Raw genomic sequence first — 24,865 nt, 5'->3', positions numbered from 1 at the left:
CTTTCACCAACCCCACATCAGACAGAGGTGTGATCTCCAAAATATACAGAGAACTCAAAAAATTGGTCATCAAAAGAACAAATAATCCAATAAAAAAAAATGAGTACAGACCTAAACAGAGAACTCTCAACAGAGGAATCTAAAATGGCTGAAAGACACTTAAGGAAATGTTCAACATCCTTAGTCATCAGAGAAATGCAAATCAAAATAACTTTGAGATTCCATCTCACACCTGTAAGAATGGTCAAGATCAAAAACACTGATGACAACTTTTGCTGGAGAGGTTGTGGGGAAAAGAGAACACTCCTGCGTTGCTGGTGGGAGTGTAAACTGGCGATTTCTCAATAAATTAGGAAACAACCTTCCTCAGGATCCAGGAATACCACTTTTGGGTATATATCCAAAGGATGCTCAACCATGCCACAGGGACATGTGCTCAACTATGTTCACAGCAGCATTGTTTGTCATAACCAGAACCTGAAAAACAACCTAAGTGCCCCTTGACCAAAGAATTCATAAAGAAAAAGTGGTACATTTACACAATGGGGTACCGCACAGCAGAAAAAAAAGACATCTTGAAATTTGCAGGCAAATGGATGGCGCTAAAAAACATCATTTTGTGTGAGATAACCTAAACCCTGAAAGACAATTATCATATGTACTCACTCATAAGTGGTTTTTAAACATAAAGCAAAGAAAAACAGCCCACAAATCACAATTCCAGAGAACCTAGACAACAATGAGGACCCCAAGAGAGACCTACATGGATCTAATCTTCATGGGTAGTAGAAAAAGACAAGATCTTCTAAGTAAATTGGGAGCATGGGGACCTTGGGAGAGGGTTGAAGAGGAGGGGAGAGGCAGGGAGGGGAGCAGAGAAAAATGTAGAGCTCAATAAAAATCAATAAAAAATATATTAAGAAAGTAAGCCTCTGCCTATCTCAGGAAAAGGACTGCCCTGAAGCACTCAGGGAGACACAGACAGGAATGTGGTAGACTGAGATGTTAAGTCCAGACGTAGGAGTGGTCAATTGCTCATGTCCGTGGCAGGGACCACTCTCTACTCTTGAGGGTACATTTCATTTCCTCTTTGAAAGCCTATTCTTTATGTGTATGTGTGTTTGTCTGTGTGTATGTCTGCCACATGCAGGGGTACATGCAGAGTCCAGAAAAGGCTGCTGGTTGTTGTGAGCCACTTGACATGGATGCTGGGAACCAGACCTGAGTCCTCTGCAAGAGCAGCCAGCACTCTTGCCACTGAGCCTTCCCTTGGACCCTCTCTCTCCTTCCTTGCTTGTTAAAAATAAGCTTTTGTTACTCCCAGTGTTACACACTGTGTCCTAGTGTGGTTTGTTTTCCTGCCATGACTGGGGGCAGAGGCAATTCAGACGGAGACATCTTCTATTCATGACAGAGGGAAGAAAGTTCTGGAAACCTAGGACATTTGAGAAAGGTGGGAGGGGGAGATAGACGGACTGTCTCGGGAAGATGGCAAGGTCTGGATGTTGAAGAGAGAAGGCAATCGTTTGGGACAAGGGGGAAGGCAGGAGTCCAGAGCAGGGGACCTCTCTCTATGGGGCACAGAGGTGGTCCATGAAGAGGCAGCATAGGGAATGAGCAGATCATTGGAAAGTGAGCTGAACTTAGAAAATACACAGCTCCCAACTAAGGAGCCTTCCAAGGAATGGCACGGTAGGTTAGACAGGAAATGGACATACCTGGAGAACCTCGTTCACCCTTCATCCGGAACAGCTCTGTGAGGGAAGGAGAGAGGGTTTCAGACTGAGCCAGGGTGTGGAGTGGAGCTTGTGTCGGCTCCTGTGCCCCACAGAGAACTCAAGACTCTGCAATGGAAGGCTGGGCCCCCCATGGTTCTTACAGCCTTGGGGGTTAGAACAACACCTGAATGTGTTCAGGTAGTCAAGCTTCGAGAAACCAGGAACCCGGCCCCCAGAAGCTGGGAAAGTACAGAAATATTCAGATGGTCCCAAATCAGTTTGCAGAGGTGAAAGCCTGTTTGTGTTGGTCTAAGGGCTCTTTTGCAGGCAGGACACAGAGTTCAGCTGGTAGAGTGCTCACCCAGCATGGATGGAAGCTTTGCTTTCATCCTCAGCATCACAGAAACTGACTGTGTTGGTACCTGGATTCTGAGTCAGGTTGTTGACCCGCTGAAACAGTTGCTCCTGGCTGGTGTGCACCTGAGTAAGCTGAACCTGCAGGGCCTGCAGCCTGGGAGGCACCAGGTGTGCTTTGGGATATGCCAGCTGTAGCGAGAAGAAAGACTTGTCCTCCACAGCTGGTGTTTCATTGCTGAAGAACATATCCAGGAACAGGACCCGCTCCTGCAGATTGAGAACTGGAACCCAAACCCAAAGCATCATTTAGGGGCCTCATTGAAGCCTGAGACATTGGGGCAGGGTCCCAAAATTCTGTGCCACGTGGACATTATGTCTGTAGGTCATGGAGTTCCAAACACAAGCTCTGTGCAGTGTGGGGCAATGGAGAAGAAAAGTCTCTCCACAGAGGATCCCTGGGAACTTATGGGCAGTCATCTGGTGAACTCCAGGCCAGAAAGAGAGCCCTTCTCAAAATGGACAATGCCTGATGAATGATCCTCAAGATTGCCCTCTCTCCCCCACACACATGTGCATGCATGTGTATGTATGCCCCCTACACACATGCACATGGAGAGTAAGTGAGAAACAACCCAAAGTTACCGAATGGCTTCCATATGCACACACACAGAGGTGTACACACACACACACACACACACACGTACCCACGCAGACAGACACAGGTACACACACATAGGCACACAAACAAACACACACACACATACCACAGATGAACACACCTTCACTCCTCCATTACCGTGGTGGGTCTAACTACTGTGCCCTAGCAGGAGGCCAAATGTCCTCTCAAGATGCCTCCACTTGGCCTCTACTCAGCACCCAAGGAACTTAAGTGGCCACCCCATGAAGAATCACACAGGGCCAGGACCAGGACCAGGACCAGGACTGCCTCACCTAGAACGAACAGCAGGGCAGCACCTGCCGTGAGCAGTGTCAGGTGGATGGCCATGACTGCCATGCAAAAGGTCCCTCCATTCCTCTTCTTGGGGGTTGGATCTGGAATACAAGAAGAGAAGTAGTGGTTTCAGAGGCGCCGAGAAGGAGGCCACTGTGTCAGGTCACATGTGGGGCAGCAGGGAACTCCTGAGAAAGCAGGAAGGGCACCCAAATCTTTCCCGTTTCTGTTTTTGCCAAAAGGCAAGACGGTCCACGTTTAGCTCTTTATATGCATGGCTGGGGAGGAAGAGACAAGCAGATCCCCAGGGCTAGATGGCCGGTCAGCCGAGCCTACTTGGTGAGCTCCAGGTTAATGGGAAATGCTTCCTCAACAGAAAAGGAGGGGGAGGAAAGAATAAAAGTGTGGAACACTTGTGGAAGGACAGCTGAGGTTGACCGCTGGCTTCAGGTCCACACATGGATAACCAGGTGGATGGAGCCTGCTCCATCTCAGACATCAGCACCAGCATGATGCCCCACCTGTGCTGGAGACACCAATGCTTACACAGCAAAACCACTGAAGCTACAGGTTTCATTTACACAGGCTGCGAGGGCGAAGAGGTTTGTTCCTGCTTCCTAAACACTGTTTGAGGCTCAGAGAACTGAGTTACTAGCATATAAGATGCAGGTATTCAGTTCATGACTTTACTCCCTTGGTCTTTGGCTTCCTCTCTCTCTCTCTCTCTCTCTCTCTCTCTCTCTCTCTCTCTCTCTCTCTCTCTCTCTCTCTCTCTCTCTCTCTCTGTGTGTGTGTGTGTGTGTGTATGAGTATGCATGTGAACATATGTGTGTTTATGTGTGTGTTTAAAGCTATATATGCATACAAAACATGCTTGAAATAAACAAGCAGAGCAGCAGACACGACGGGTTCATGGCCTTGCCTCTGTTCTATAAGGTCCCCAGCCTGCTGGGGAATACATTATGAGCATTCAGGGGTGTGTTCTTGTATTTGTCCCTTCTGTGCCCACAGATCCATATACAGTGGTTCTGTGATGTCTATGCAGGATGGCTCCAGAGCCACACAAAAGTACCTAAAACAAAGAGATCATTGAATCCTTTGTACAATATGACTTTTGTGGATGCCACACAGTCCTGTGCAAGAGGTGGTGTGCAATGGGATGGGAAAGTCAGCTATGACAGGTCCCAGGCATCAGGTATCAGGGTGGGGCAGTAAGAGCAGTCACGGAAAATGGCATGTTGCGAGAGCATGGCGGGAAACCTTGGAGAAAAGATTCTCAGGGCCTTCCCTGGGGTAAAAGAGGGAGACTGGGCAGAGATTTCCAGGGGAAATTCCGGACTGTGACAACATACCTGGTGGGTTCCAGAAAAGCGAGGGACCCTGTCTTTAGAAGAAAAGGTGGTTGGTGCCTGAGGACTGTCACTCCCAGAGGTTGTCCTCTGCTAGCTCCGTGTACGTGAGCATACACACACACACACACACACACACACACACACACACGCACGCACGCATGCGCACACACAGGAACACATTGCACTTGCAATCACATATGCAAGCGTGAGACGTTAAAAGCAGAGGACATTTAAGAGCTAAAGAGATAAGACTGGATGCAGTTGGAAAGGACACTTTCTGCCAAGACACACTGATCTGAATGACAGCCAACTTTCTACCTGAAACCATGGAGATCAGACAGAAGTGGCACACTGTGTTCTGTGTGCTGAAAGGGAAGAACTGCCAACCACGAATCTCTTGTGAATGAAAACGTTTTCAGGAATGAGTGGAAAAGACAGACAGTCTCAGAGGAAGGGCGACCAGGAGAATTTAAAAAGACTTTTCGGAACAGGAAATGACATAGAAGGCCTACGCTTCAAAACAGAAAGAGAACAATAGAATGGTTAGAAACGGGACATGCACACACACACACACACACACACACACACACACACACGATTTTCAAGTTTATAAAATCACACTCTATGACTAAAAACAAACATGCTGTCTTTTTACAATGTGCTCAATGCACGGAGAGGAAATTCTTAAGATCATTTCATTTTTCAAGTGTAGAAGTGCATAAATGGAAATAAAAGTTCTATGCGTGCCCTTAAGTGGGAAAAATACTAATTCCAACAGATGGTGGCATATTCCGTAAGTATATTACAATACCCAGAGAAAGCCCTAAAGAAACTGCTGTGGTTTAAAATGTTCCCTGTTCCCCATTGGCTCACGTGTGTGAGCACCTGCTCTCTGGCTGGTGATGCTGTTTTGGAATGCTGTAGATCCTTCAATAGGTGGCACCTTGCTGGAGGAAGTAAGTCACTGGGGTGGGCCTTGAGGCTTAACAGCCTGGCCCCACTTTCTATTAACTCTCTGCTTCCTGAACAAGGATGCAGTGTGAACCCTCCCTCTCCTGCCACCACGTGCCTTCCCTCTGCCAGCACTCCCATTGCCGGCATGTCCTACAGCTGCTGCCACGCTCTCCCGCTGCCAGCACTCCTGCTCCCGGAATGTCCTCCCATGCTGCTGCCATGTCTTCCAGCTCTGGTGACTCCATTCCTCTGGAATTTTAAGCCAAAATAACCTCTTTCTCCCTCAAGTTGCTTTTGTCAGGAAATTTTATTACATTGCGGAAGTAGACAAGACAAAAAAAGAGGGGGGATACATTCAAATGAGATTTCAAAAAGTATTGAAACAATTCATCGGAAAGAAAGAAAAACCAGAAATGGAAAGTGTGTGGTAAGATGACCTGTTTAAGCCCTAGCATTTGATGACTGATAGACCTGTCAACGGACCCAGCCTACCAACCTGAGCACACATGTAGGCAAGGAGAATTACACGTGACACAACTACAGATTATCTATAAGAAACCAAATAGCTGAACTTAAAACTACAGAAAGAAAAAAATGATACAACTGAAAAGAGAAACAAATCACTAAATTAATTAGAGATTTTAATTTTAGTACTTTGCCCTCAACAACTGATAAAACCCAGCGAAGATACAGAAGGACTGGACACCATCAACGAATGTCTAGTGAACAGTTCCAGAATGTTCCATCCAGTAACAACCAAGGGCACAGCTCTTTCACCACACTCAGAACATCCCTTCCCCAAGACTGAGCATATCCTGGGTTGAAACAAGGCCTCAATAAGATGTGACGGAAACAGAGCTGGGCCCTGGTGAGATGGCTCAGTCAATTAAATGTTAGATCCACAAACATGAACATCTAGGTCCAGATCACAAGAACCCAGGTAAGAGTCAGCTGCTGTAACGCTCGTCCATAATCCCAGTGCGAAGAGACAGGGACAGGAAGAGTACTCTTAGCCAGTCAGTCAGACTGGTTGAAACTGTAAACCCCAGGTTCAGTGAGAAACTTCCAAACAATGGGGGAGAAGAGTTGTCTCAACAATTAAGAGCACTTGCTGCTCTTCCAGAGGACCCAAGTTCAATTCCCTGCACCCACGCAGGGTGACTCACAACCACCTCCAACTCCAGCTCCTGGGAATCTGATGCTCTTTTCTGGATTCTGTGGGAATAAATGCATGTGTGCAAACATATAGAACACAGACATATAAAAATAAAATGAAGAACTTTTAAAAATAAACTAATAATAAAAGGGCATCTGCAAATGTCTAAAGCTAGTATCACACAGTTGTAAGGGACACAGTGTTTCTCCCTTAAGACTGGGAACAAGACGGGGATTCCATTCCTGTCCTTTTATTCAATATAGTCATGGAGATCCCAGTGCAATAAAGAACAAAAGAAAGAGACATAGCTCGGAAAGGAACATATACATTCCTATTTGCAAAAGCAAGAGTCAATGCAAAGAATCCCTAAAATATTTAAAAGGAATCTAGAGAGCAAATAAGTCAAAGCTGTAGGATACATGATCAACACCCAATTTTGACAAAGAAGCTAAAAAAAAAAAGCTTATGAAACAAATGGTGCTGGCATAACTAGATATAAACATGTAGAAGAACGAAAATAAATCCATATCTATCACCATGCACAAAACTCAAATCCAAATGGATAAAAGACCTCAATATAAAAATCAACCACACTGAACCTCACAGAAGAAAAATTGGGAAGTGCACTTGAGCACATTGGCACAAGAGACTACTTCCTAAATATAACTCCAGTAGCACAGACACTGAGAGCAACAACTGATAATGAGACCTCCTGAAACTAAAAAGCTTCTATAAAGAAAATGACATTGTCAACAGGACAAAACAACAGCCTACAGAATGGGAAAAGACCTTTACCCACCCTACATCGGATAAAGGCTGATCTCCAAACTACACAAGGAACTCAAGAAACTTGACAGCAAAAGAACAAATAATTTAAAAAAAAATGGGGTAGAGACCTAAACAGAGAATTCTCAAAAAACGAATCTCAACTGCCTGAAAGACACTTAAGGAAATGTTCAACATCCTTAGCCATCAGAGAAATGCAAATCAAAACAACTCTGAGATTCCATCTTACACCAGTCAAAATGACCAAGATCAAAAACACTGATGACAATTTATGCTTTGAGAGGTTGTGGGGAAAAGGGAACACTTCTGCATTGCTGGTGGGAGTGCAATCTGCTACAGCCCCTTTAGATGTCAGTGTGGTGATTTCTCAGAAAATTAGGAAAACAACATACCTCAATACCCAGAGGTACCACTGTTGGGTATATACCTAAAAGAAGCTCATTCATACCACAAAGACATGTACTCAGCTATGTTCATAGTAGTATTATATGTAATAGACAGAACCTGGAAGCAATCTAGATGCCCTTCAACCAAAGAATGAATAAAGAAAATGAGGTACATATTGGAGTACTACTCAGCAGTAAAAAATAATGACATCTTTAAATTTGCAGGCAAATGGACAGAACTAGAAAAACCATACTGAGTGATGTTTAATATATATTATTACCTATAATATATACTATGTATACAAATATAATATGTATTTACTCATAAGTGGCTTTTATACAAAAAGTGAAGAAAAAACATCCTACAGTCCACAACCTCAGAGAACCTAGACAACAAAGAGGACTCTTAAGAGAGACATTCATGGATCTAAGTAGGAGGGAGAAAAAGACAAAACCTCCTGAGTGAATTGGGAGCGCGGGGGGGGGGGGTGGGCGTCATGGGAGTAGGTAAAAGGGGAGAGGGGAGGAAGGGAGGAAAGTGGAGAAAAGTGTATAGCTCAATAAAACAATTTACAAAAAAGAACAGTGAGAAAGAGCCAGAAGGCAATAAATAAATAAATAATAAATAAGTAAATAATAAATAAATAAGTTCAATGTCGCTGTTATATTCCAATAAAAAACATTTGGAACTAAAATTAAACATAGTCAAACCCTGTCTCGAAAAACCAAAAAAAACAAAAACAAAAACAAAAACAAAAACAAAAACAAAAACATAGTCATATTGGGCTGGAGAGATCGTGGCTCAGCAGTTAAGAGCACTTACTGCTCTCCCAGTGGACCAGAGCTCAGAACCCTGCACCCACATCCTCCTCCTCAGGGGTTCTGGTGCCCTCTTAAAGCCTCCAAAGGCACCCACAAGCATATATTCATGCACACACACGTGCATGCACACTCATGCAGAAAGAAAACAAAATAATTTTGTCATTTTAATTTAAAATTAAAAAAAATAAATTCAACTCAGGATTTAATTTAAATTAATTTAAAATAATAGAATTTTAAAAATTTACTGTTTTAATTTAAAAATTAACCCCCATGGTAACACTATGTTCAGTCCAGAGAAAATAAAATATTCCAGTGTAAACAGATACAGATAGAAAATAGATACAGGATTTGTATACATACTAGAAATTACAAAATTCTACTTTGGAAAAATAAAATCCATAAATGAAGAGATACACTATGTTCATAGGTTAAACCTGTGTGGGGCAAAGGTGTTAATTATTGATACATTTATTTAGAGGTGTAACACAATTTGTACCAATACTGGTGCACGCTTTTTATGTAGTAATAGATGGACAAGCTAATACTAAAATGTGTGTGGAAAAGCCAGGCTGTAGAATAACTGAAACAATCTATAAAGACTGGAATGTGAGAGGAACAGCTCTATCGAACGCAGTAATCCAGACAGGGTGGACGGGGAAAGGGCTAGTCATAGACCCTGTGAGCATTGTCAAACCATCCTTTCGTGCTTGGAATAAAGTCCACTTCTGGTGATGTGAAATTATCCTTATGTATTGCTTGATATGTTTTGTGAGTATTTCCTCAAGACTTTCGTGTCAAAGGTCATGAAATTTATTGGTTTTCAATTTATGGTCTATATGAACCTATTAAATGTAGTGGGGGAACATAGTATCAGCCTTAGCAAAAGGCTTCGAAGTGTCCAGTGACCAAGACTGAATTCAAAACGGTGAAATAGTGATATGAATCCACAGTGTTTCTGGTAGGGTTGTCATCGCTGCGTGGTGTGACTTTGCTGCAGTCTTGGTCACATGACTTCCACGAGCATGCCCTCATGTCACACAATGCCAGCAAGCACCACCCGAAGCACCTGTGTGGGATCTGAGAATTTGCGTGTTGGTTACCTGGTTTGCTGTGTGGGGGAAGTGTTCTGCTCTTACACAGCGAGTACTGAAAACAAAGGCAGCATGTCAACACAACGAAGGCTATCCTCAGATGCTATGGGAAGGAAATGTTTATCCATACAGAAGATGTTCATAAATACCTATAGCAACTTTATTTGTAGAAGCCCCAAAGAGGAAAGAGTCCTAATGCCCCCTGAGGATGAACACATAATAAACTCTGGTGCCTTCACCCTGTGGGTCACTACTCATTCGTAAGAACCGACTCCTGGGATCCCGCTGTCTGAACGGCTCTCAGGGTACTACACTATGTGATAAAATTGAAAACCCTGGTTGGGGAAATTGTTCAGTGGACTGAGCGAGTGTGTGCCATGGAATTGTGAGGATTTGAGTTAGAATCTCTAGAATCCATCTAATGTTGGCTGCAGTAACACACAGTTCCAACCCAGTGCATCTGTGGTGAGAGGAGAGGAGAATACAAGAGAATCCCAAGAGACTTGACCCCTGAGGTTGACCTTTGACCTCCACTTGCATGTCAAGGCATGTGCACATGCATGTATACACATATAAAATTAACATGCATGCATCACACACACTATGCATACAAAGAGAGAAAAAACCAATTTTTATTACACTTTTGTCTCTCTCTCTCTCTCTCTCTCTCACACACACACACACACACACACACACACGCCTGCCGAAGCACACATTGTGGTGGTCAGAGTCTAACTTGTTAGAGGCAGATCTCTCTTTCCACCGTGTGGACCCTGGAGATTGAACTCAGGCCATCAGACTTGGCAGCAGCTACCTTTATCCCACTGAGCCATCCTGCTAGCCTCATAACCAATCTTTAGAAAGTCACATATGGGGCTGCAGAGATGACTCAGTGGTTAATAGCATTAACTGCTCTTCCAGAGGACCCGGATTCAATCCCCAGCACCCACATGGCAGCTCACAACTGTCTGTAACTGTCCAGTTTCAGGGAACCCAATGCCCCTGGCAAAACAATAATACACATCCAAAAAAAGCTGAAAGAAAGTTACATATGATGCCATTTGTCTAACATTCCCAAAATAGCACAAGTGTGGAGATAGAGATTTGATTGGCCTTGGCAGAGGAAATGATTCCCTGTGAGGAGCTGAGAACTATTTGTGTCTTAAAACCTCATGCAGAGTGGTAAACACACATAGATGATTCTGCCCACAACTGGTAGAATGGATGTGAGTCACATTGTGGGGTAATACCAAAACTATGCAGAAGCTATGCCTCAAAGACACTGGTAAAAGGTCCCTGAAGACCTTGAAAATATTTCCTTGCTTTCTGTGGCTCTGCATGATTATTTAACAACAAAAAGGTTTTTTCCCTATACCTCTATGGTAAAGTCAGATGTTTCAAGACTCGAAGACAGAACAACCAGGCGTGGTGGTACACACCTTTAGTCCCAACAGTCGGGAGGCAGAGGCAAGAGGATCTTTGTGGGTTCGAGGCCAGCCTGGTCTACAGTTTGTTCCAGTACAGTCAGGGCTATATTGTAAGACTCTATCTCAGAAAAAAAATAGAGAGGGGGAAAGGGAGAGGGAGGGAAGGAGGGAGGAATGGAAGAAGAGAGAGAGGGGAAAGAGGCAGGGAGAGAGAGAATGTAAGACGGCTGTGTAAAATCACAGCAGTCATATCCACAGAGTTGAAGGGACTTTGGGGTAGAGATGTGTCAGAAGGCTTCAAGGTATCTTAGATTATCCTTAGATCAAGAAGAAGGGGTACCTGGGGGGAAGAAAGGACACCTGGGAGTTGCTGCTGGGGTCAAAGGTAAGTACTATGATAACTACAAAGCCCTAACTTCTCTATTAGCATTTTTGGAGGTTCTTTCTGTCAAGAAAAATATTGTGGATAGTGGGAAGGTGGCTCCGTTGGTAAAGTGCTGGCTGTGCAAGCCTGGGTACCTGCGTTCAAATCCCAGAACCCACTTCAAACAGGACATCGGAGCAGATACCTGTGAGCCTAGAGGAGAGGCTAGGCATCTCTAACAGCTTGTGACCAGCTAGCCTGGAGCATACAGAGAGAACAACAGGTCCCGTCTCAACACTCGAGAATCAGCATCACACCCAACATACACACAGCATTTGAAAGTGTGTGTGTGTGTGTGTGTGTGTCCCCACAAAGGACATAAAAACTCATTGAATCACCTGATATGGGTGTAGGGAACTGAACTCAGGTCCTTTAAAAGGACAGCAAGTGCTTATAACCAGTGAGCCATCTCTCCAGGTACTCTCAGAAAGATCTATAAATTTTATTGTTATTTGGTAATTTCTACATGTATATAATGTATTTTGATCATGGCCATGCCTACTCCTCTCTACAACTCTTCCCAGATGCCCCACCTCAGTCCCATTCCAATTTTCTGTCCCCCTTTTCTTAACCCACTGATTCTACTTAGGGCTGGCTGTATGTGTATGGTTGTGTGGCCACTCACTGGAGCATGGGCAACCTAGCAGGGGCCCTGCTAGGTTTCCCCTGAAGGAAGCTGCCTCTCCTTCCTCCTGCTGAAACTCTCCGCTCCCAGGCTCATTGGAGAGGAATGGGGCTTCGTGAGCCCTTCCCCTATCCATGCAGGAGTGTTCCCTGGCGTAATGCTGTGCATGTCTGTGCAGGCCACCACAGCTGCCGTGACTTCAGGACTGCAGTGGTCCTGCGGTGTCCAGAAGACACTGTCTCACGCCAGCCCTCCCCGAACTCGAGCTCTCGTGATCTTTCCATCCCTTCTTCCTCGATGTTCCCTCGGTCTTAAATATAAGACCCCAAGCCAGGGTGTGATATGATTTAGGGTTGGATTTATACCCACTCTCTTATTCTTTGCACTTTCGGCAGTTCTGGGTCTCTGCAGTAACGCTGCCCCCTACCCAGAGCTCCTGCAATGAGGAGAGGCTCTCCACCCGTGGAGAGTTTGAAGGACTTAGCACGGGGCTGCGCTGGAGTCACGGACATAGACGATTCTTTTAAAGGAGAAAGTTCTCAGATTAAGGATGTAAGGAAAGAGGTAATGGCTGAGAGTTTGGGCGTGAGAGGACTAGGCAGTTCCTTGACTGACAAGGGCTGCCAGTGGAGAGATGGAAGTGAAACAGAAAACAGACAGAGTCCGGTATTCAGGAAAGGAGGCAGCATCCACATACACACCCCAAAGGCCATGTAAGAACTCTCCCTTGGGCTCAAATATCCCACCAACCCTATATCATGGCAAAGGACCTGGCTTGAGCTTTCTGTGTGTAACGAGATCTATTGTAGGTGACACCCTTCAGAGATCAAGGCCATCTGTGTGTGATCATTTCTCCAGGTTTATGCTATAGATAAACAGATTTTTATTTCCTAATGCCTCTCAAGATCTGGGACAGGTTTGGGTACAGCTCAGCCAGTGAAGTGCCTGCCACACAAGTATAAGGATCTAAGCTTGACCTCTAGAACCCATGAAAAAGCTAGGTGCGGGGACATTCGAATCCCAGTGCGAGAGAAACAGAGACAGGCAGGTAGGTCCCGGGTTCACTAGCCAGCCATAAGCACCTTTAATAAGGGAACTCATTGTTACAGAGACAAGGGGGCAAGCATGACTGTGGGAACATATCCTGGCCAGAGAGAGGGAGACAAAAGAAGATTTTGCCTTTTTAATGAAACTTAAATCATCATTTTATGTAAAGTGATAGGAAAAATGCATATTTCAAAGTCAAGCTACAATGAGACTATCACAAGACATCTATGAGAATGGAGAGAGAGGGAGAGAGAAAGGGAGAGACCAGAGACATATATAGAGAGATGCTGCCACACTCAAAACGCCCCATGTTATTCCTGAATAGTTAAAATAACTAATAAAAGCTGTCCCCAGGAGGCTAAAGTGTGAGGACCATGAATCTGAAGGCCCTGTCTCAAAAAGAGATATGTTAGTATACTATCAAGCAGGAAGACTTCAGTGTAGGCCAGGTAGTAAAGTCCCTGTTCAGAATGCACAGAGCCCTCCCTGGGTTCCGTTTCCAGTACCACAAACACTAGGTGTGATGGTGCATGTCTGTAATCCCAGTACTTGGGAGACAGAGGCAGGAGGATGAGACACTCAAAGTCAGTCCAGATGACAGAGATCCCACGTAAAAAAGAAGAGGAGAGGGAGATTGATGACGGCACTGCAAATGCTTTTCAGTGATTCGTTGCTGTTGTTGTTTGAAAAGCATAACATTTTTTGGTTGTCTGTTTTTGCCTTTTTTCAGAAGAAATTAAAAATAACTTACAGGCATGCTTTCCTGAGTATCGAGGTATTTCGGTTATCACAGGAAACCCTGAGGGGTCTCCATGCTTGCCAAGCCTTTCAGCAATTACTGTTTAGCATGGACTTTTCTAGAAGGTTTCGTATATTCCCTCGTCTTCATACTCAAGAGCAGGACGTTGTGAGTGCACGGGGGAAGTGTTCTGTCCTCCGTAGTTTCTCAGGAGTTTGCTGAGGTTTGGTCTTGGCTTACGGCTCACACTTTTTCCCCTCTGAAGCATAGCTGCAATTCAAGTCTTAAGTCTAGAGTTTGTCCTTGCCACTTGTCCTACCAATCTTTGCCCAGGGCAGTCTCTGTTTTACTGTGGTGTGGGCATGTACTTGACACATAGAGAGGCCAGGGAACAACCTTAGGTGTCAGCCCTCACCTTCCAGCTTGCTGAAGACAGGGTCTCTGTTTTGTTGTTTCCTGCTGAGTCACCAGTCCAGCTGGCTTTTGAGCTTCCAGGCACTTGCTTGTTCCACCTCCCACCACACCATAGGAACGCTGGGAAAATAGACAGGCGCTACCATGCCCATCTTTATGTGAGTTTTAGGAATTTGAACTCAGTTCCTCTTACTTGTACAGCACAAACTTTCCACCAGACTCCTGTGTGCATTCTCCCCCTCCTCCCTCTCTCGCTCTCACTCCGTGTGTGGTGTCCTTGTTGTGTGTGTGTTCCCGTTTGTAGGGTGTGTGCCTGCACATGTGTGCAAATGTGAGTAGAGGCAGGAGCTGACATCAGGTATCTTCCTCAACTGATCTTCCCCTGATTTTCTGAGACGAGATCTCTCATCTAACCCAGAGCTCAGCAGTTGGCTAGACTAGCTGACCAGGGAATTCCAGGGATCCTCCTGTCTCCACCTATCCCCAGTACTGGGTACAGATTGTGCAGCCCTGACCCACTTGCTACAGGGGCACTGGAGATCTGAACCTAGGTCCTCAGCTTGTGGGCTAGGCACTTAACCTGCTGAGCCATATCTACTGCTCTTATTTTGCTTCTTTACAGCTACTGCCTTGGTCATCCCTTGTTGTCTGGCTCTCCACCTATCTCCCACCCACCACAGAGAGCAGTCTCAGCTACAAGCCAGTGCGTTCAATCTCTATGTGGCCCTCCAGGCTTCCAAGTCACCTCAGGATAGGGATCAGAGTCCTCCATCCCACCCTCAATCCCACTGCATGGAACTCTTTAGATTTCTAAGGGCATTCCTTGTGTGTGTGTGTGTGTGAGAGAGAGAGAGAGAGAGAGAGAGAGAGAGAGAGAGAGAGAGAGAGAGAGAGAGAGAGAGAGAGAGACAGAGAGACAGAGACAGACAGAGAGACAGAGAGAGAGAGAGAAAGGGGGAGAGGGAGAAGGAGAGAGAGGAAGAGAAAGAGAGAGAGACCTAAACGTGTCTCACTCCTCCCCAGCCACTCACCGTCTCATTTCTGTACTTAGTTTCTTCCATCCTTTCAGCTTGAGAAGCGACAGCAGCTCTGTCCTCAGTTCCCATCCCAGGTTACATCCATGATGTCCTATACAATTTTCCACCTCAGCCGGCGTTGTTTAGAAAGGCCAGCCAAGGCAGGGCTTGCCCTCCTCACCTCAGTATGCTTCCCTGAAGGCCAGCAGCCCTGTTTATCTAGTATCTTTTCTCTGTGCTCAGTGAGGTGTCCAGAAGGTAGTAGCTGCTGAATATAATGGTCATCTGAATCTTCTAGACTAGTGTATATTTAAAAAAAATCCAGAGGGTGAGATGAGAAGATTAGTCGGTGGAGTGCTTGCCTAGCAAGCATGAAGGCCTGGTTCACATCCCCAGAACCCATGTTCAAAAGGTCAGGAACAGAGGCTGTAAAGAAAGCTCAGTGACTAACAGCACTCTCTGCACTGCCAGAGGACCTAAGCTCAGGTTCCAGCATGCATGTCATGTGGCTCACAACCCCCTTTAACTCCAGCTGATCACTATGAAAGATGATTCCCACAGAACGTTCTAGAATGGGAAACCAGAGCTCTCCAGTGGTAAATAAGTCCGCCCCTGACTTTAAATTTTGCAAACTCCTGAGGATGTAAAAGAGACTTCACCTCTATAATGCTGAGAGGTCCTCTAAACCATCTTTGGAGGGCAATGACATAGTTCAGTGTGGAAAGACACTCACATCCAAGCCTGACCAGCTGAGTTCCATCCCAGCAGTCCACAGGACTGATTCTTAAAGCTGTTCCCTGACTGTCACTCATTCACCCTGACATATGCATCACACACACACGCACGCACACACACACACACACACACACACACACACACACAAATATGTAAGAAAACTTTACTAATATTTGAAAGCTGCGTTCCATCTAAATTAAAGCAGTAACAAAGCTAGAGAAACTGACAGGAAATGAAGAATGTGCTCCCAGGTCAACACACCGGCTATCACAGAAGCCCCTTAAGGCATATTAAAAGACTTCCATCCAAATATATATACGGCTTTGGTTTCAGCGCCGTTGCCTTTCTTTTTGAAACAAAGCTTCACATAGTTCAGGTTAGCCCCAAACGTGCAGCATAGCCAAAGATGGCCTTGAACTCCTCATCTTTTTGCCTCTGCCTCCCCAGAGCTGAGATCACAGGCATGCATTACCCCACTTATGTCGTGCTCCGCACTGAACACAGGGCTTCATGTACGCTAGGTAAGCCCCCCACTGTCTGAGCTGCATCTAAGCCCCTGTGGGACTTCCTCTCATCTCTCGACTTGTAGCACCATCTCAACAGACATCCAGTGTGTCCTCATGAGATACTCAATAAGGAAGGAGCCATTGCCTTAATAAGCACTGGCATTTGTACAAAAGAAAAATACGTAAATATGACTTTTAAAGAGGACCAGACTTTAAGCAAAAATCAACTATGCACCAAGGACCAGCATCTGTAGTCAGCTTTCCAGAAATTCCAGGCTGATGCAGTCTAGCTAGTGAGAGTCAGGTGTGAAATGCACCAGGTCACAGGCCTGCACCTCCCATGGTTGTCTCTTCTTTCTTCCCACCATTAAAGGCTAAGTTTCTGTGCAGTCCCATTACTAGGGAGTCGTACTTTACCGTTGATTTCGAAGGTCTCCATCACAGGGAACATAGCTTGGTCAAAATTGTTTCCTTCTTCCGTGCTCCCCAGCAAGGCTTCCTCCTTGAAGATTTCTTTATTTCCCATTGCTAAGTTTTATAGGTGACCAAAGCCCTGGAGCCAGCAGAAATGCTTCCCCAAGAGGAAGTGGGGCTCCTATTTAACTGCAGCATCTAGCTGGAGACCTGTGTGACTTCCCTTTGGCAATGATTCTACAATTTGCACAATGCTTCCTGATCCCTTAGTGTATAGTTGATTTTTGCTTACAATCAGGCTGTTCACCTGTGGAGCTGTATGTAGGGAAGCTGCTGATTAAGGGTAATTGAAGAGGTTGGGGAAGACTCTCCTTGTCCTCAGGACTCTAGGTGACGCCGAAACAGGTCTTCTGTCTTCCTAATCCTGCATTCATGCAAACCTAGCTAGCTATCCCAGGATTTCTCCTTTGACTCTCTTCAGGTTGAATTCATCCTTAGACATAAAGGGTCCCTGTATCAGCCTCAGAAGCATGACTTGGGACACAGATCGAATCCAAACCTATAGTTTATAAGGTCCCCATGTGGCTTATAGCACATTAAAGTTTAGGAAACAAGCTGGAAAGATTAAAGTGCCCGCTGGGCAAGCGTGGGGACATAAATTCAGGTCACCAAAACCTATTAAAAAACAACACAACAACAATAAAATCCAGGTGTGGCTGCAATGTCTGTCAGTCACCCCAGAGATGGCAAGATAGAGCCAGGTGTCCCTGAGCTCCTTGGTGTGTGTGTGTCTGTCTATCTGTTTCTCTCTCGGTGTGTGTGTGTGTGTGTGTGTGAGAGAGAGAGAGAGAGAGAGAGAGAGAGAGAGAGAGAGAGAGAGAGAGAGAAAGAGAGAGAGAGAGAGAGAGAGAGAGAGAGGAAGGGGGTGGAGGGCCAGAGAGATAGGCCCTTGTAGCCAAAACTTCCAACTTGAATTTGAATCCCAGGATCCACATGGCGAGAAAGAGAACTGACTCCCACAAACTATCCTCTGACCTCCACACACATGTATGCACACCATCACACACGTGTGTACATACATACATACCACACACAATTAAAGTTAAAACACTTTTACGATCACCTGGGAGATAGCTTTCTATAGCACACCAGAAAGATTTCTGCCCAAGCTTTCCATATCACTCTTGTGTGTGTGTGCGCACGCGTGTGTGTACATGTGTGAATGCATGTGTACATGCATGCATCTGCGTGTGCATACATGTGTGTGTGTGTGTGTGTACATTCACATTCCCTGCAGCTCAGTGAGGCCTAAGCTCATTCCTCTTGTCTCTGTGGAACCTGAGGCAGGTCATGATAATTAAGATTCAGATGGAGGGAAACAATGCTTGCTGCAGACCCCAACTGGTCCTCACAACAGTTGTGGGATGGTAGAGAAGTCACTCGAGCTATGCCCTCCACATGTGCATAATAAGGAAGAGGCTGGATAAACTCGCATGAGCTCAGGGCTAGACAATAAGGACGGTCTCTTGCAAGTAGGAACCATTGATCTGATGAAGATGTTGGCTTCTTTGCTCAGAGTATCTTGTTCTACACTACCTTATAAGTGTCAGGACCTAAATTCAATCCCAAGAACCCACTTGCAAAGGCTGAGTATTGTGGTCTGCCTTTAAATGCCAGTGCTGAGAGACAGAGATAGGTGGATACCTGGCCCACTTGGTGAGCACAGACCAGGTAGAGAGCCTGGATCAGAGGGCGAGATGGATGAATGGTGCCAAGGGATAACGACTGAGGTTGTCCTCTGGCCTCTGAACACACATGTATACCCATGCACATTAAGATAGCTGGGCAAGAAAGAGTTAAAGGAGAGGACTGGAACATGCAGAGGTAGCCAGCTGGCAGCTCCAACTAGAAGCCAGGGGCTGTCAAAGAGTGGGTGGCAGGGGTTAGGGCCTCTTACAGAAGGGGAATTCCCAAAGCAAAGAGGCCTGCTTCTGGACTGCCCCACTCCTGCCTTTCCCTGACTCAGCACTGTCCTTTGAGCAGCAGGGATGAGGCTCCTCTGAGCCCCAAGCCTAGAGGGATCATGTAACGAACGTCAAGTGTGCCTGTGTCAGCTATAGCTACAGAGCCAGGCAAAGCCGAGTCTCCCAACCAGGGCAATGGCTGAGGGAGAAGTGAACTTAGGTAAAGTGTTCTCCTACACAAGGATGAGTTTGGATCCCCATAGCCCATGTGGGAGGCTGGCCGTGTGGCCGCAAGTCCATACCTGGCATGTGGAGATTGGTGAAGCCCTGGGGCTTAGACCAGCGAGCTAACCTGCTTGGTGAGATGGGATTCAGGGAGAGCCCTGACTGCAAAGTGGACGGGGCAGACAAGATGGCTTCACAGGTAAAAGGCGCTTGCGGCCAAGCCTGATGACCTGAGTTTGGCTCCTAGGACACGCATGGTAGAAAGAGGGAACTAACTCCTGAAAGTTGTCCAACCACCTCCCCCATACACACACACACACACACACACACACACACACACACACACACACATACATACACACACACACAAATATACATATAACATACACAAAACAAAACAAAATCTGAACAACAGCTCTTGCCTGAACTCACTGTGCAGTTTCAGTCAACCTGCTTTGATGTGGGAGTCCCCTCTGTGTGCTGTGATTACCATTAATGAATAAGGAAACTGCTTTGGACCTACTGCAAGACAGAACTTAGGTAGGTAGAGAAAGCTAGGCTGGATGCTGGGAGAAAGAAGGGTGGAGTCGGAGGGATGCCATGGAGCTGCTGCCTGAGATAGACATGCTAAAACTTTCCTGGGCGGCCGCAACCTCGTGGTAATGCATAGATTAATAGTAATGGGTTGAATTAATATGTAAGAGTTAACCAATAAGAAGCTAGAGCTAGACTGGGCGATGGTGGCGCACGCCTGTAATCCCAGCACTCGGGAGGCAGAGGCAGACGGATCTCTGTGAGTTCGAGACCAGCCTGGTCTACAAGAGCTAGTTCTAGGACAGGCTCCAAAAGCCACAGAGAAACCCTGTCTCGAAAAACCAAAAAAAAGAAGAAGAAGAAGAAGAAGAAGAAGAAGAAGAAGAAGAAGAAGAAGAAGAAGAAGAAGAAGAAGAAGAAGAAGAAGCTAGAGTTAATGGGACAATCAGTGATTTAATTAATATAGTTTCTGTGTGACTATTTTGGGGCTGAGCAGCTGGGAACCAATAAGTGGCTCTCCTCCCTCCAACACTGCTTAATTTCTCTGAGCTCAGCACAAAGCTGTAGCTCCCTGAGTGCTTCAGCAAGATTTGTTGTGGAGACAGGACTTAACAACAGGTAAGCTGTCTGGCACGCTGATACCAAGAAAGTGTTCAACTTCAAACTCGGAACACCGCTTCTACAGCCTGTTTAAGCCAGAACTCCATACTTGAGGGTACCAGGAAGGTGTTTTGTGAAACAAGACATGCTGGTTTTCCACCCTAAGCCTTAAGCCCTGGTCCCTCATGAGTTCCCAGGTCAGACCTCAGAGCAAGAGGTTGAAGTCCACCGAGCAGAACCCCAGAAGGTTCCCATATAGAGGGCAGGTGGGGCATCCTAGCACCTCCATCCCGTGTGTGTGTGTGTGTGTGTGTGTGTGTGTGTGTGTGTGTATTCGTTAGTTAATGGCATCCACTATGAAACTCACATATGTCCATTTACACTCAAGTGACTGGATGCTATATGATTTTGTGTGTGTGTGTGTATGTGTGTGTGCGCGCGTGCGTACGTACCAGAGGACCACTTGGCTGTCATTCCTCAGGTACCATCCTGAAAGAGAATCTTTTCTGGCCTGCAAGCCTCCAAGCAGGCTGGGCTGACTGGCCAGTGAGCTCCAGAGAGACAGCTGTCTCCATCTCCTCAGCACTGGCATCGCAAGCTGTGACACTGTGCCTGATGTCGGAGGGAGGGAGTAAGGTGGGTTCTGAATATTGAACTTATTTTCTCATGTATTGGGCAAACATGTCATTAACCCAGCTATCTCCCCAACCCTAAGATGAACAGCATTCTTATAAAGATTTATTTGCTCATTTGCGTGTGTGCATGCCTGTCTGTTGTGAGTATAGATACACACATGTGTACATGTGATTAGAGGCCAGAAGAGTGCATTAGTGTCCTTCTCTGTTGTAGATGGAATGGCGGGCTGCGTCCCGCCACCCAGCTAGCTTTACACCCGAAATAATTACACGGAAACTGTATTCTTTTAAACGCTGCCTGGCCGATTAGTTTCAGCCTCTTATTGGCTAATTAACCCATATTTAGTTATCCGTGTAGCACCACGAGGTGGTCGCTTACCAGGAGAGATCTTAACCTGCATCTGTCTTGGAAAGGAGAAGCATGGCGACTGCTTATGGCAACTGCCTATGGCGACTGCCTGAAGCGTCTGCCTTCTCTCTCCCAGAATTTTGCTCTGTCTACTCCACCTACCTAATTTTCTGTCCTATTAAAGGGGCCAAGGCAGTTTCTTTATTAACCAATGAAAGTAACACATAGACAGATGACCCTCCTCCATCACTCTGTCACGTTCTGCCTATTGCTCAAGTTTTCCCAACTAGTCTAAAATCCAGTAACTCCCAGTGATCCTTCTGGCTCCACCGACCCCGTCTTGTAGGCACATACAGGAAGCCTTACTTGTTATACACATGCTGAGCTCTAAACTCATGACCTCATCATTGGGCAGCAAATTCTCCTAACCACTGAGCCATGTCTCCAGCCCAAATAATATTTCAATGCAATATTTAAAAAATCCAACTGGGTGTATGCCACCAGCAAATTACGAGCGTTTAAGTAATAGCAGCTTCCCCCAGTACTGAGCAACTCAGCTCTTGTGGGCCCTGGTCCCAGTCCCATATAAGCCCTGGATGTTAGCATCTTCATTACAGGGAACTCCAAAATGTCCCTGCGTGCCTGTAGGCTGAGGTGAGGATCAGAGGGGCTGATAAATGCGTGGCACATCTGTAAAAGGAACACTCTGCAGAGGCTGGCACCACCTTCAAGCCAGGCTCTAAGGGGCACTTCATACCTCCTCAGAGGTACCTTTCACAATGCTTTATATCTCTTATTCGGCACAGAGCACACAGTTCTGGGGTGGGTACAGTCTCTTCCCACGCTCTACTCAAACACTTCTCTGTCCAGGAACACAGATCTGGCTGCTTCTTCCCCAGATGAAGTGGCCTGTTCGCATCTGGAGACTGACTTGTTCAAGACGTCCAGTGTGGGGCTTCACTTCCCAGTCAGAGTACGTCGAATTGGACTGGAGTGTTGAGATGCATTCCAAGAGGCCTCAGTGGAGTTAGGTGGGGTTTTCTGATATTCTGAGAAGTGGCAGCCAAGGGCCTTCGTGCTGCTTTGGTAAGATGGGAGGAATGAGGGAGAGGGAACCCAGGCATGTGTGACCCCACTCTTGGAGTCCTCTGCAGAGCTCAGCATCTCATCAGTTAGTGAGTTTTTTCACCGGTGAGCTGCCTGTGTGACCAGCAAAAAGAGCCCTGGGGTTACCTCATTCTAGCTGGACAATGAAGTGATGGTGGGGGTGTGGAGAGGACAAAGGTAACACCATTTTATCCCGACGGCTTAGACACTCAGCCCTCTCCCTCCTAACAGCCACACCCACCTTGGCAACATCTCTGGTATCCTCATGACCCTGACCGTAGTTCAGATGTATTAATCAAAACAAGTAATGTTGATATGAACCAAGCATAACTGGAAGTGTATAAATCTAAATTAATGGTCGTGCTGTATCTGAAATCACTATGTTCTGCTTAAACAATGTCGCAAGGTTACTCTGACCCTCATCTGCTGTTGCTGTGATGGTGATTTTTGCCCCTGAGCTTTGGCGCAAAGAAACTCTGAGGCATTAGCGGACTCTTGATCAAAATTAAAGGACTCTTGTACTCTTAATTGACTAAGTTATCACGGCAGCCTGCATCTTTCCTGAGTGGATTATTTCAGCGTGAGAATCACCCCACCCAACTAACAGTCCAAACAATGCAAGCCTTCAGCAGGAGGGCACAGAGCATCACTATAGTAATCCCATGTCCCTTCATCTCTCTCCATTGTCATCCACTTGTTCTGACATTTGTCTCAGGCCACCAACAGAGCAGGTGACAGGACCTGCTTGGCTGAGAGACATATACAGGAAACACAGGTCTGAAACTTCTGCCCAGAGGCTAAGGATGCTGTTCTTCTGCCAGAGAGCCTGCCTAACAGGTGAAAAGCCCTGGGTTCTGCCCCCAGCAGGGCAAAAAATTGAGCATGGTGGTGCATGCCTGCAATCCTAGTGCTCAGGATGTGGATGCAGAAGGACCAGAGATTCAAAGTCATTCTGGGCTACACAGTGAGTTCCAGGCCACCAAGACTATACAAGATCCTGTTTTTTAAAAAAGAAAAGCAAACAAATAAACAAAACACCAACCCCCCAAACAAACAAACAAAAACGCGTTAAAAAAAAAGAAACCAGCAATACAAGCAACCATGGACAGTGAACACAGAGTTAAACCCACATTCACACACTGCTGATCTGTCCCGCGCAACCGTCTCGCCAGAACGACGCGGCACACACAGGATCCTTCTGCAGAAAGCTTTAATGCATCTTGAGAGGGAGAGCATAAGCTTACAGAGCAGAGACCCCAAACGGCCAAAAACCCAACCCTTATGTAGGTTGATAGTCCTTGCCTCGGACGTGTCACTTCCCGGTTGGCTGCAGCTCGTCAGCCCACATGACGCCACGGGAGAGGCAGAGACCAAGGGGTGGAAAATTACCAAGCGCTCGCGCACTGACTTGTTTCTCTTTTGGTGTTACTGGATACAAGCGCCATCTTGTAATGGAGTATGCAGGAGCGGCTCCCCACACTGATCATACCACAGGATCAGACACAGAAAGATAAATCTCCAAACCTGTCCTGTTCTGTGAGAAAAGCTAGAACTTAAAGGGAGCACAGGGTATAATTCCATTCCTAGAAGGTTCCAGAACAAGCAAAACTCATTTTCAACATCTGAAAATGGATACTGCTTTTGGTGGAACGGTGGAATGCTGACAGCACAAAGAGTATCCGGTGTGATAAAGATGTTCTGTACAATTAAGGTGTTGGTTTTAAAATACAATAAACTGTATGCTTAAAATAGTAGGCATTTTGCAGATTACCTTCGAAGTTAATTAAAACAGAAATCAAGAAGAAGATTCTGGAATCCTTGTTGCTACACTAGTAAAGCAGAAGACTGGGCCACTGGGATGGGAAGGTGATAGGTTGATGGAGGAGGGTCATCTGTATATCTGTTGTTTCATTGGTTAATTAATAAAGAAAACTGCTTGGCCTGATAGGTCAGAATATAGGTAGGCGGAGTAGACAGAACAGAATTGTGGGAGAAAGATAGCAGATTCAGGCAGATGCTTCAGGCAGTGGCCATGCCTCTCCTCCCTGAGTCGGACACAGGTTAAGATCTTTCCTAGTAAGCCACCACCTCGTGGTGCTACACAGATTACTAAATATGGGTTAGTCAAGATATGAGAATTAGCCAATAAGAAGCTGAAACTAATGGGCCAAGCAGTGTTTAAATGAATACAGTTTCCATGTAATTATTTCGGGTGTAAAGCTAGCTGGGTGGCGGGACGCAGCCCCGCCTCTCCATCTACAATAGGTGAGCCTTGGCATTCTGGAGAATTCTGTCTGTTGTTTGGGTTTACAGCCAGACACTGTAGGAAGTCAAGTCCTCCACACACAGGGGGAGCAGGGTCCACACCACAGCTGTGCTCAGAGACCGGAAGAAGGGACAGAGGAGCTACTGCCCAGTTCCATCTCTCCTGGGTCTCTGCCAGGGACACTTGAAGTTGGCAGTCACAGGGATCCTTGCACACCAACATTCACTAGTGCTGTTCATAATAGCTAAGTTACAGACCCAACCT

At 46.0% G+C, this 24,865-nt stretch overlaps 1 protein-coding gene across 1 annotated transcript in view; it reads right to left on the bottom strand.

Moving 5' to 3' along the window:
• The window catches only part of Marco (macrophage receptor with collagenous structure), a 35,674-nt gene extending 18,600 nt beyond the window's left edge, over positions 1 to 17,074 (bottom strand). Inside the window, exons 1-4 of the mRNA XM_038349160.2 lie at positions 16,925 to 17,074; positions 3,027 to 3,128; positions 2,141 to 2,356; positions 1,719 to 1,754 (exon numbers count right to left, since the gene is read on the bottom strand). Of these exons, the coding sequence (XP_038205088.1) occupies positions 1,719 to 1,754; positions 2,141 to 2,356; positions 3,027 to 3,128; positions 16,925 to 17,033 (463 nt within the window). The 5' untranslated portion in view covers positions 17,034 to 17,074. The remainder of the gene's footprint in view (positions 1 to 1,718; positions 1,755 to 2,140; positions 2,357 to 3,026; positions 3,129 to 16,924) is intronic.
• Between the last annotated feature and the right edge of the window lie 7,791 nt (positions 17,075 to 24,865).

This window comes from Arvicola amphibius, chromosome 12 (assembly GCF_903992535.2).
Source record: "Arvicola amphibius chromosome 12, mArvAmp1.2, whole genome shotgun sequence".
Taxonomy (NCBI): Eukaryota; Metazoa; Chordata; class Mammalia; order Rodentia; family Cricetidae; genus Arvicola; species Arvicola amphibius.
The sequence above is the reverse complement of the archived record's forward strand: the minus strand, read 5'-3'. Positions and strand labels throughout refer to the sequence as shown.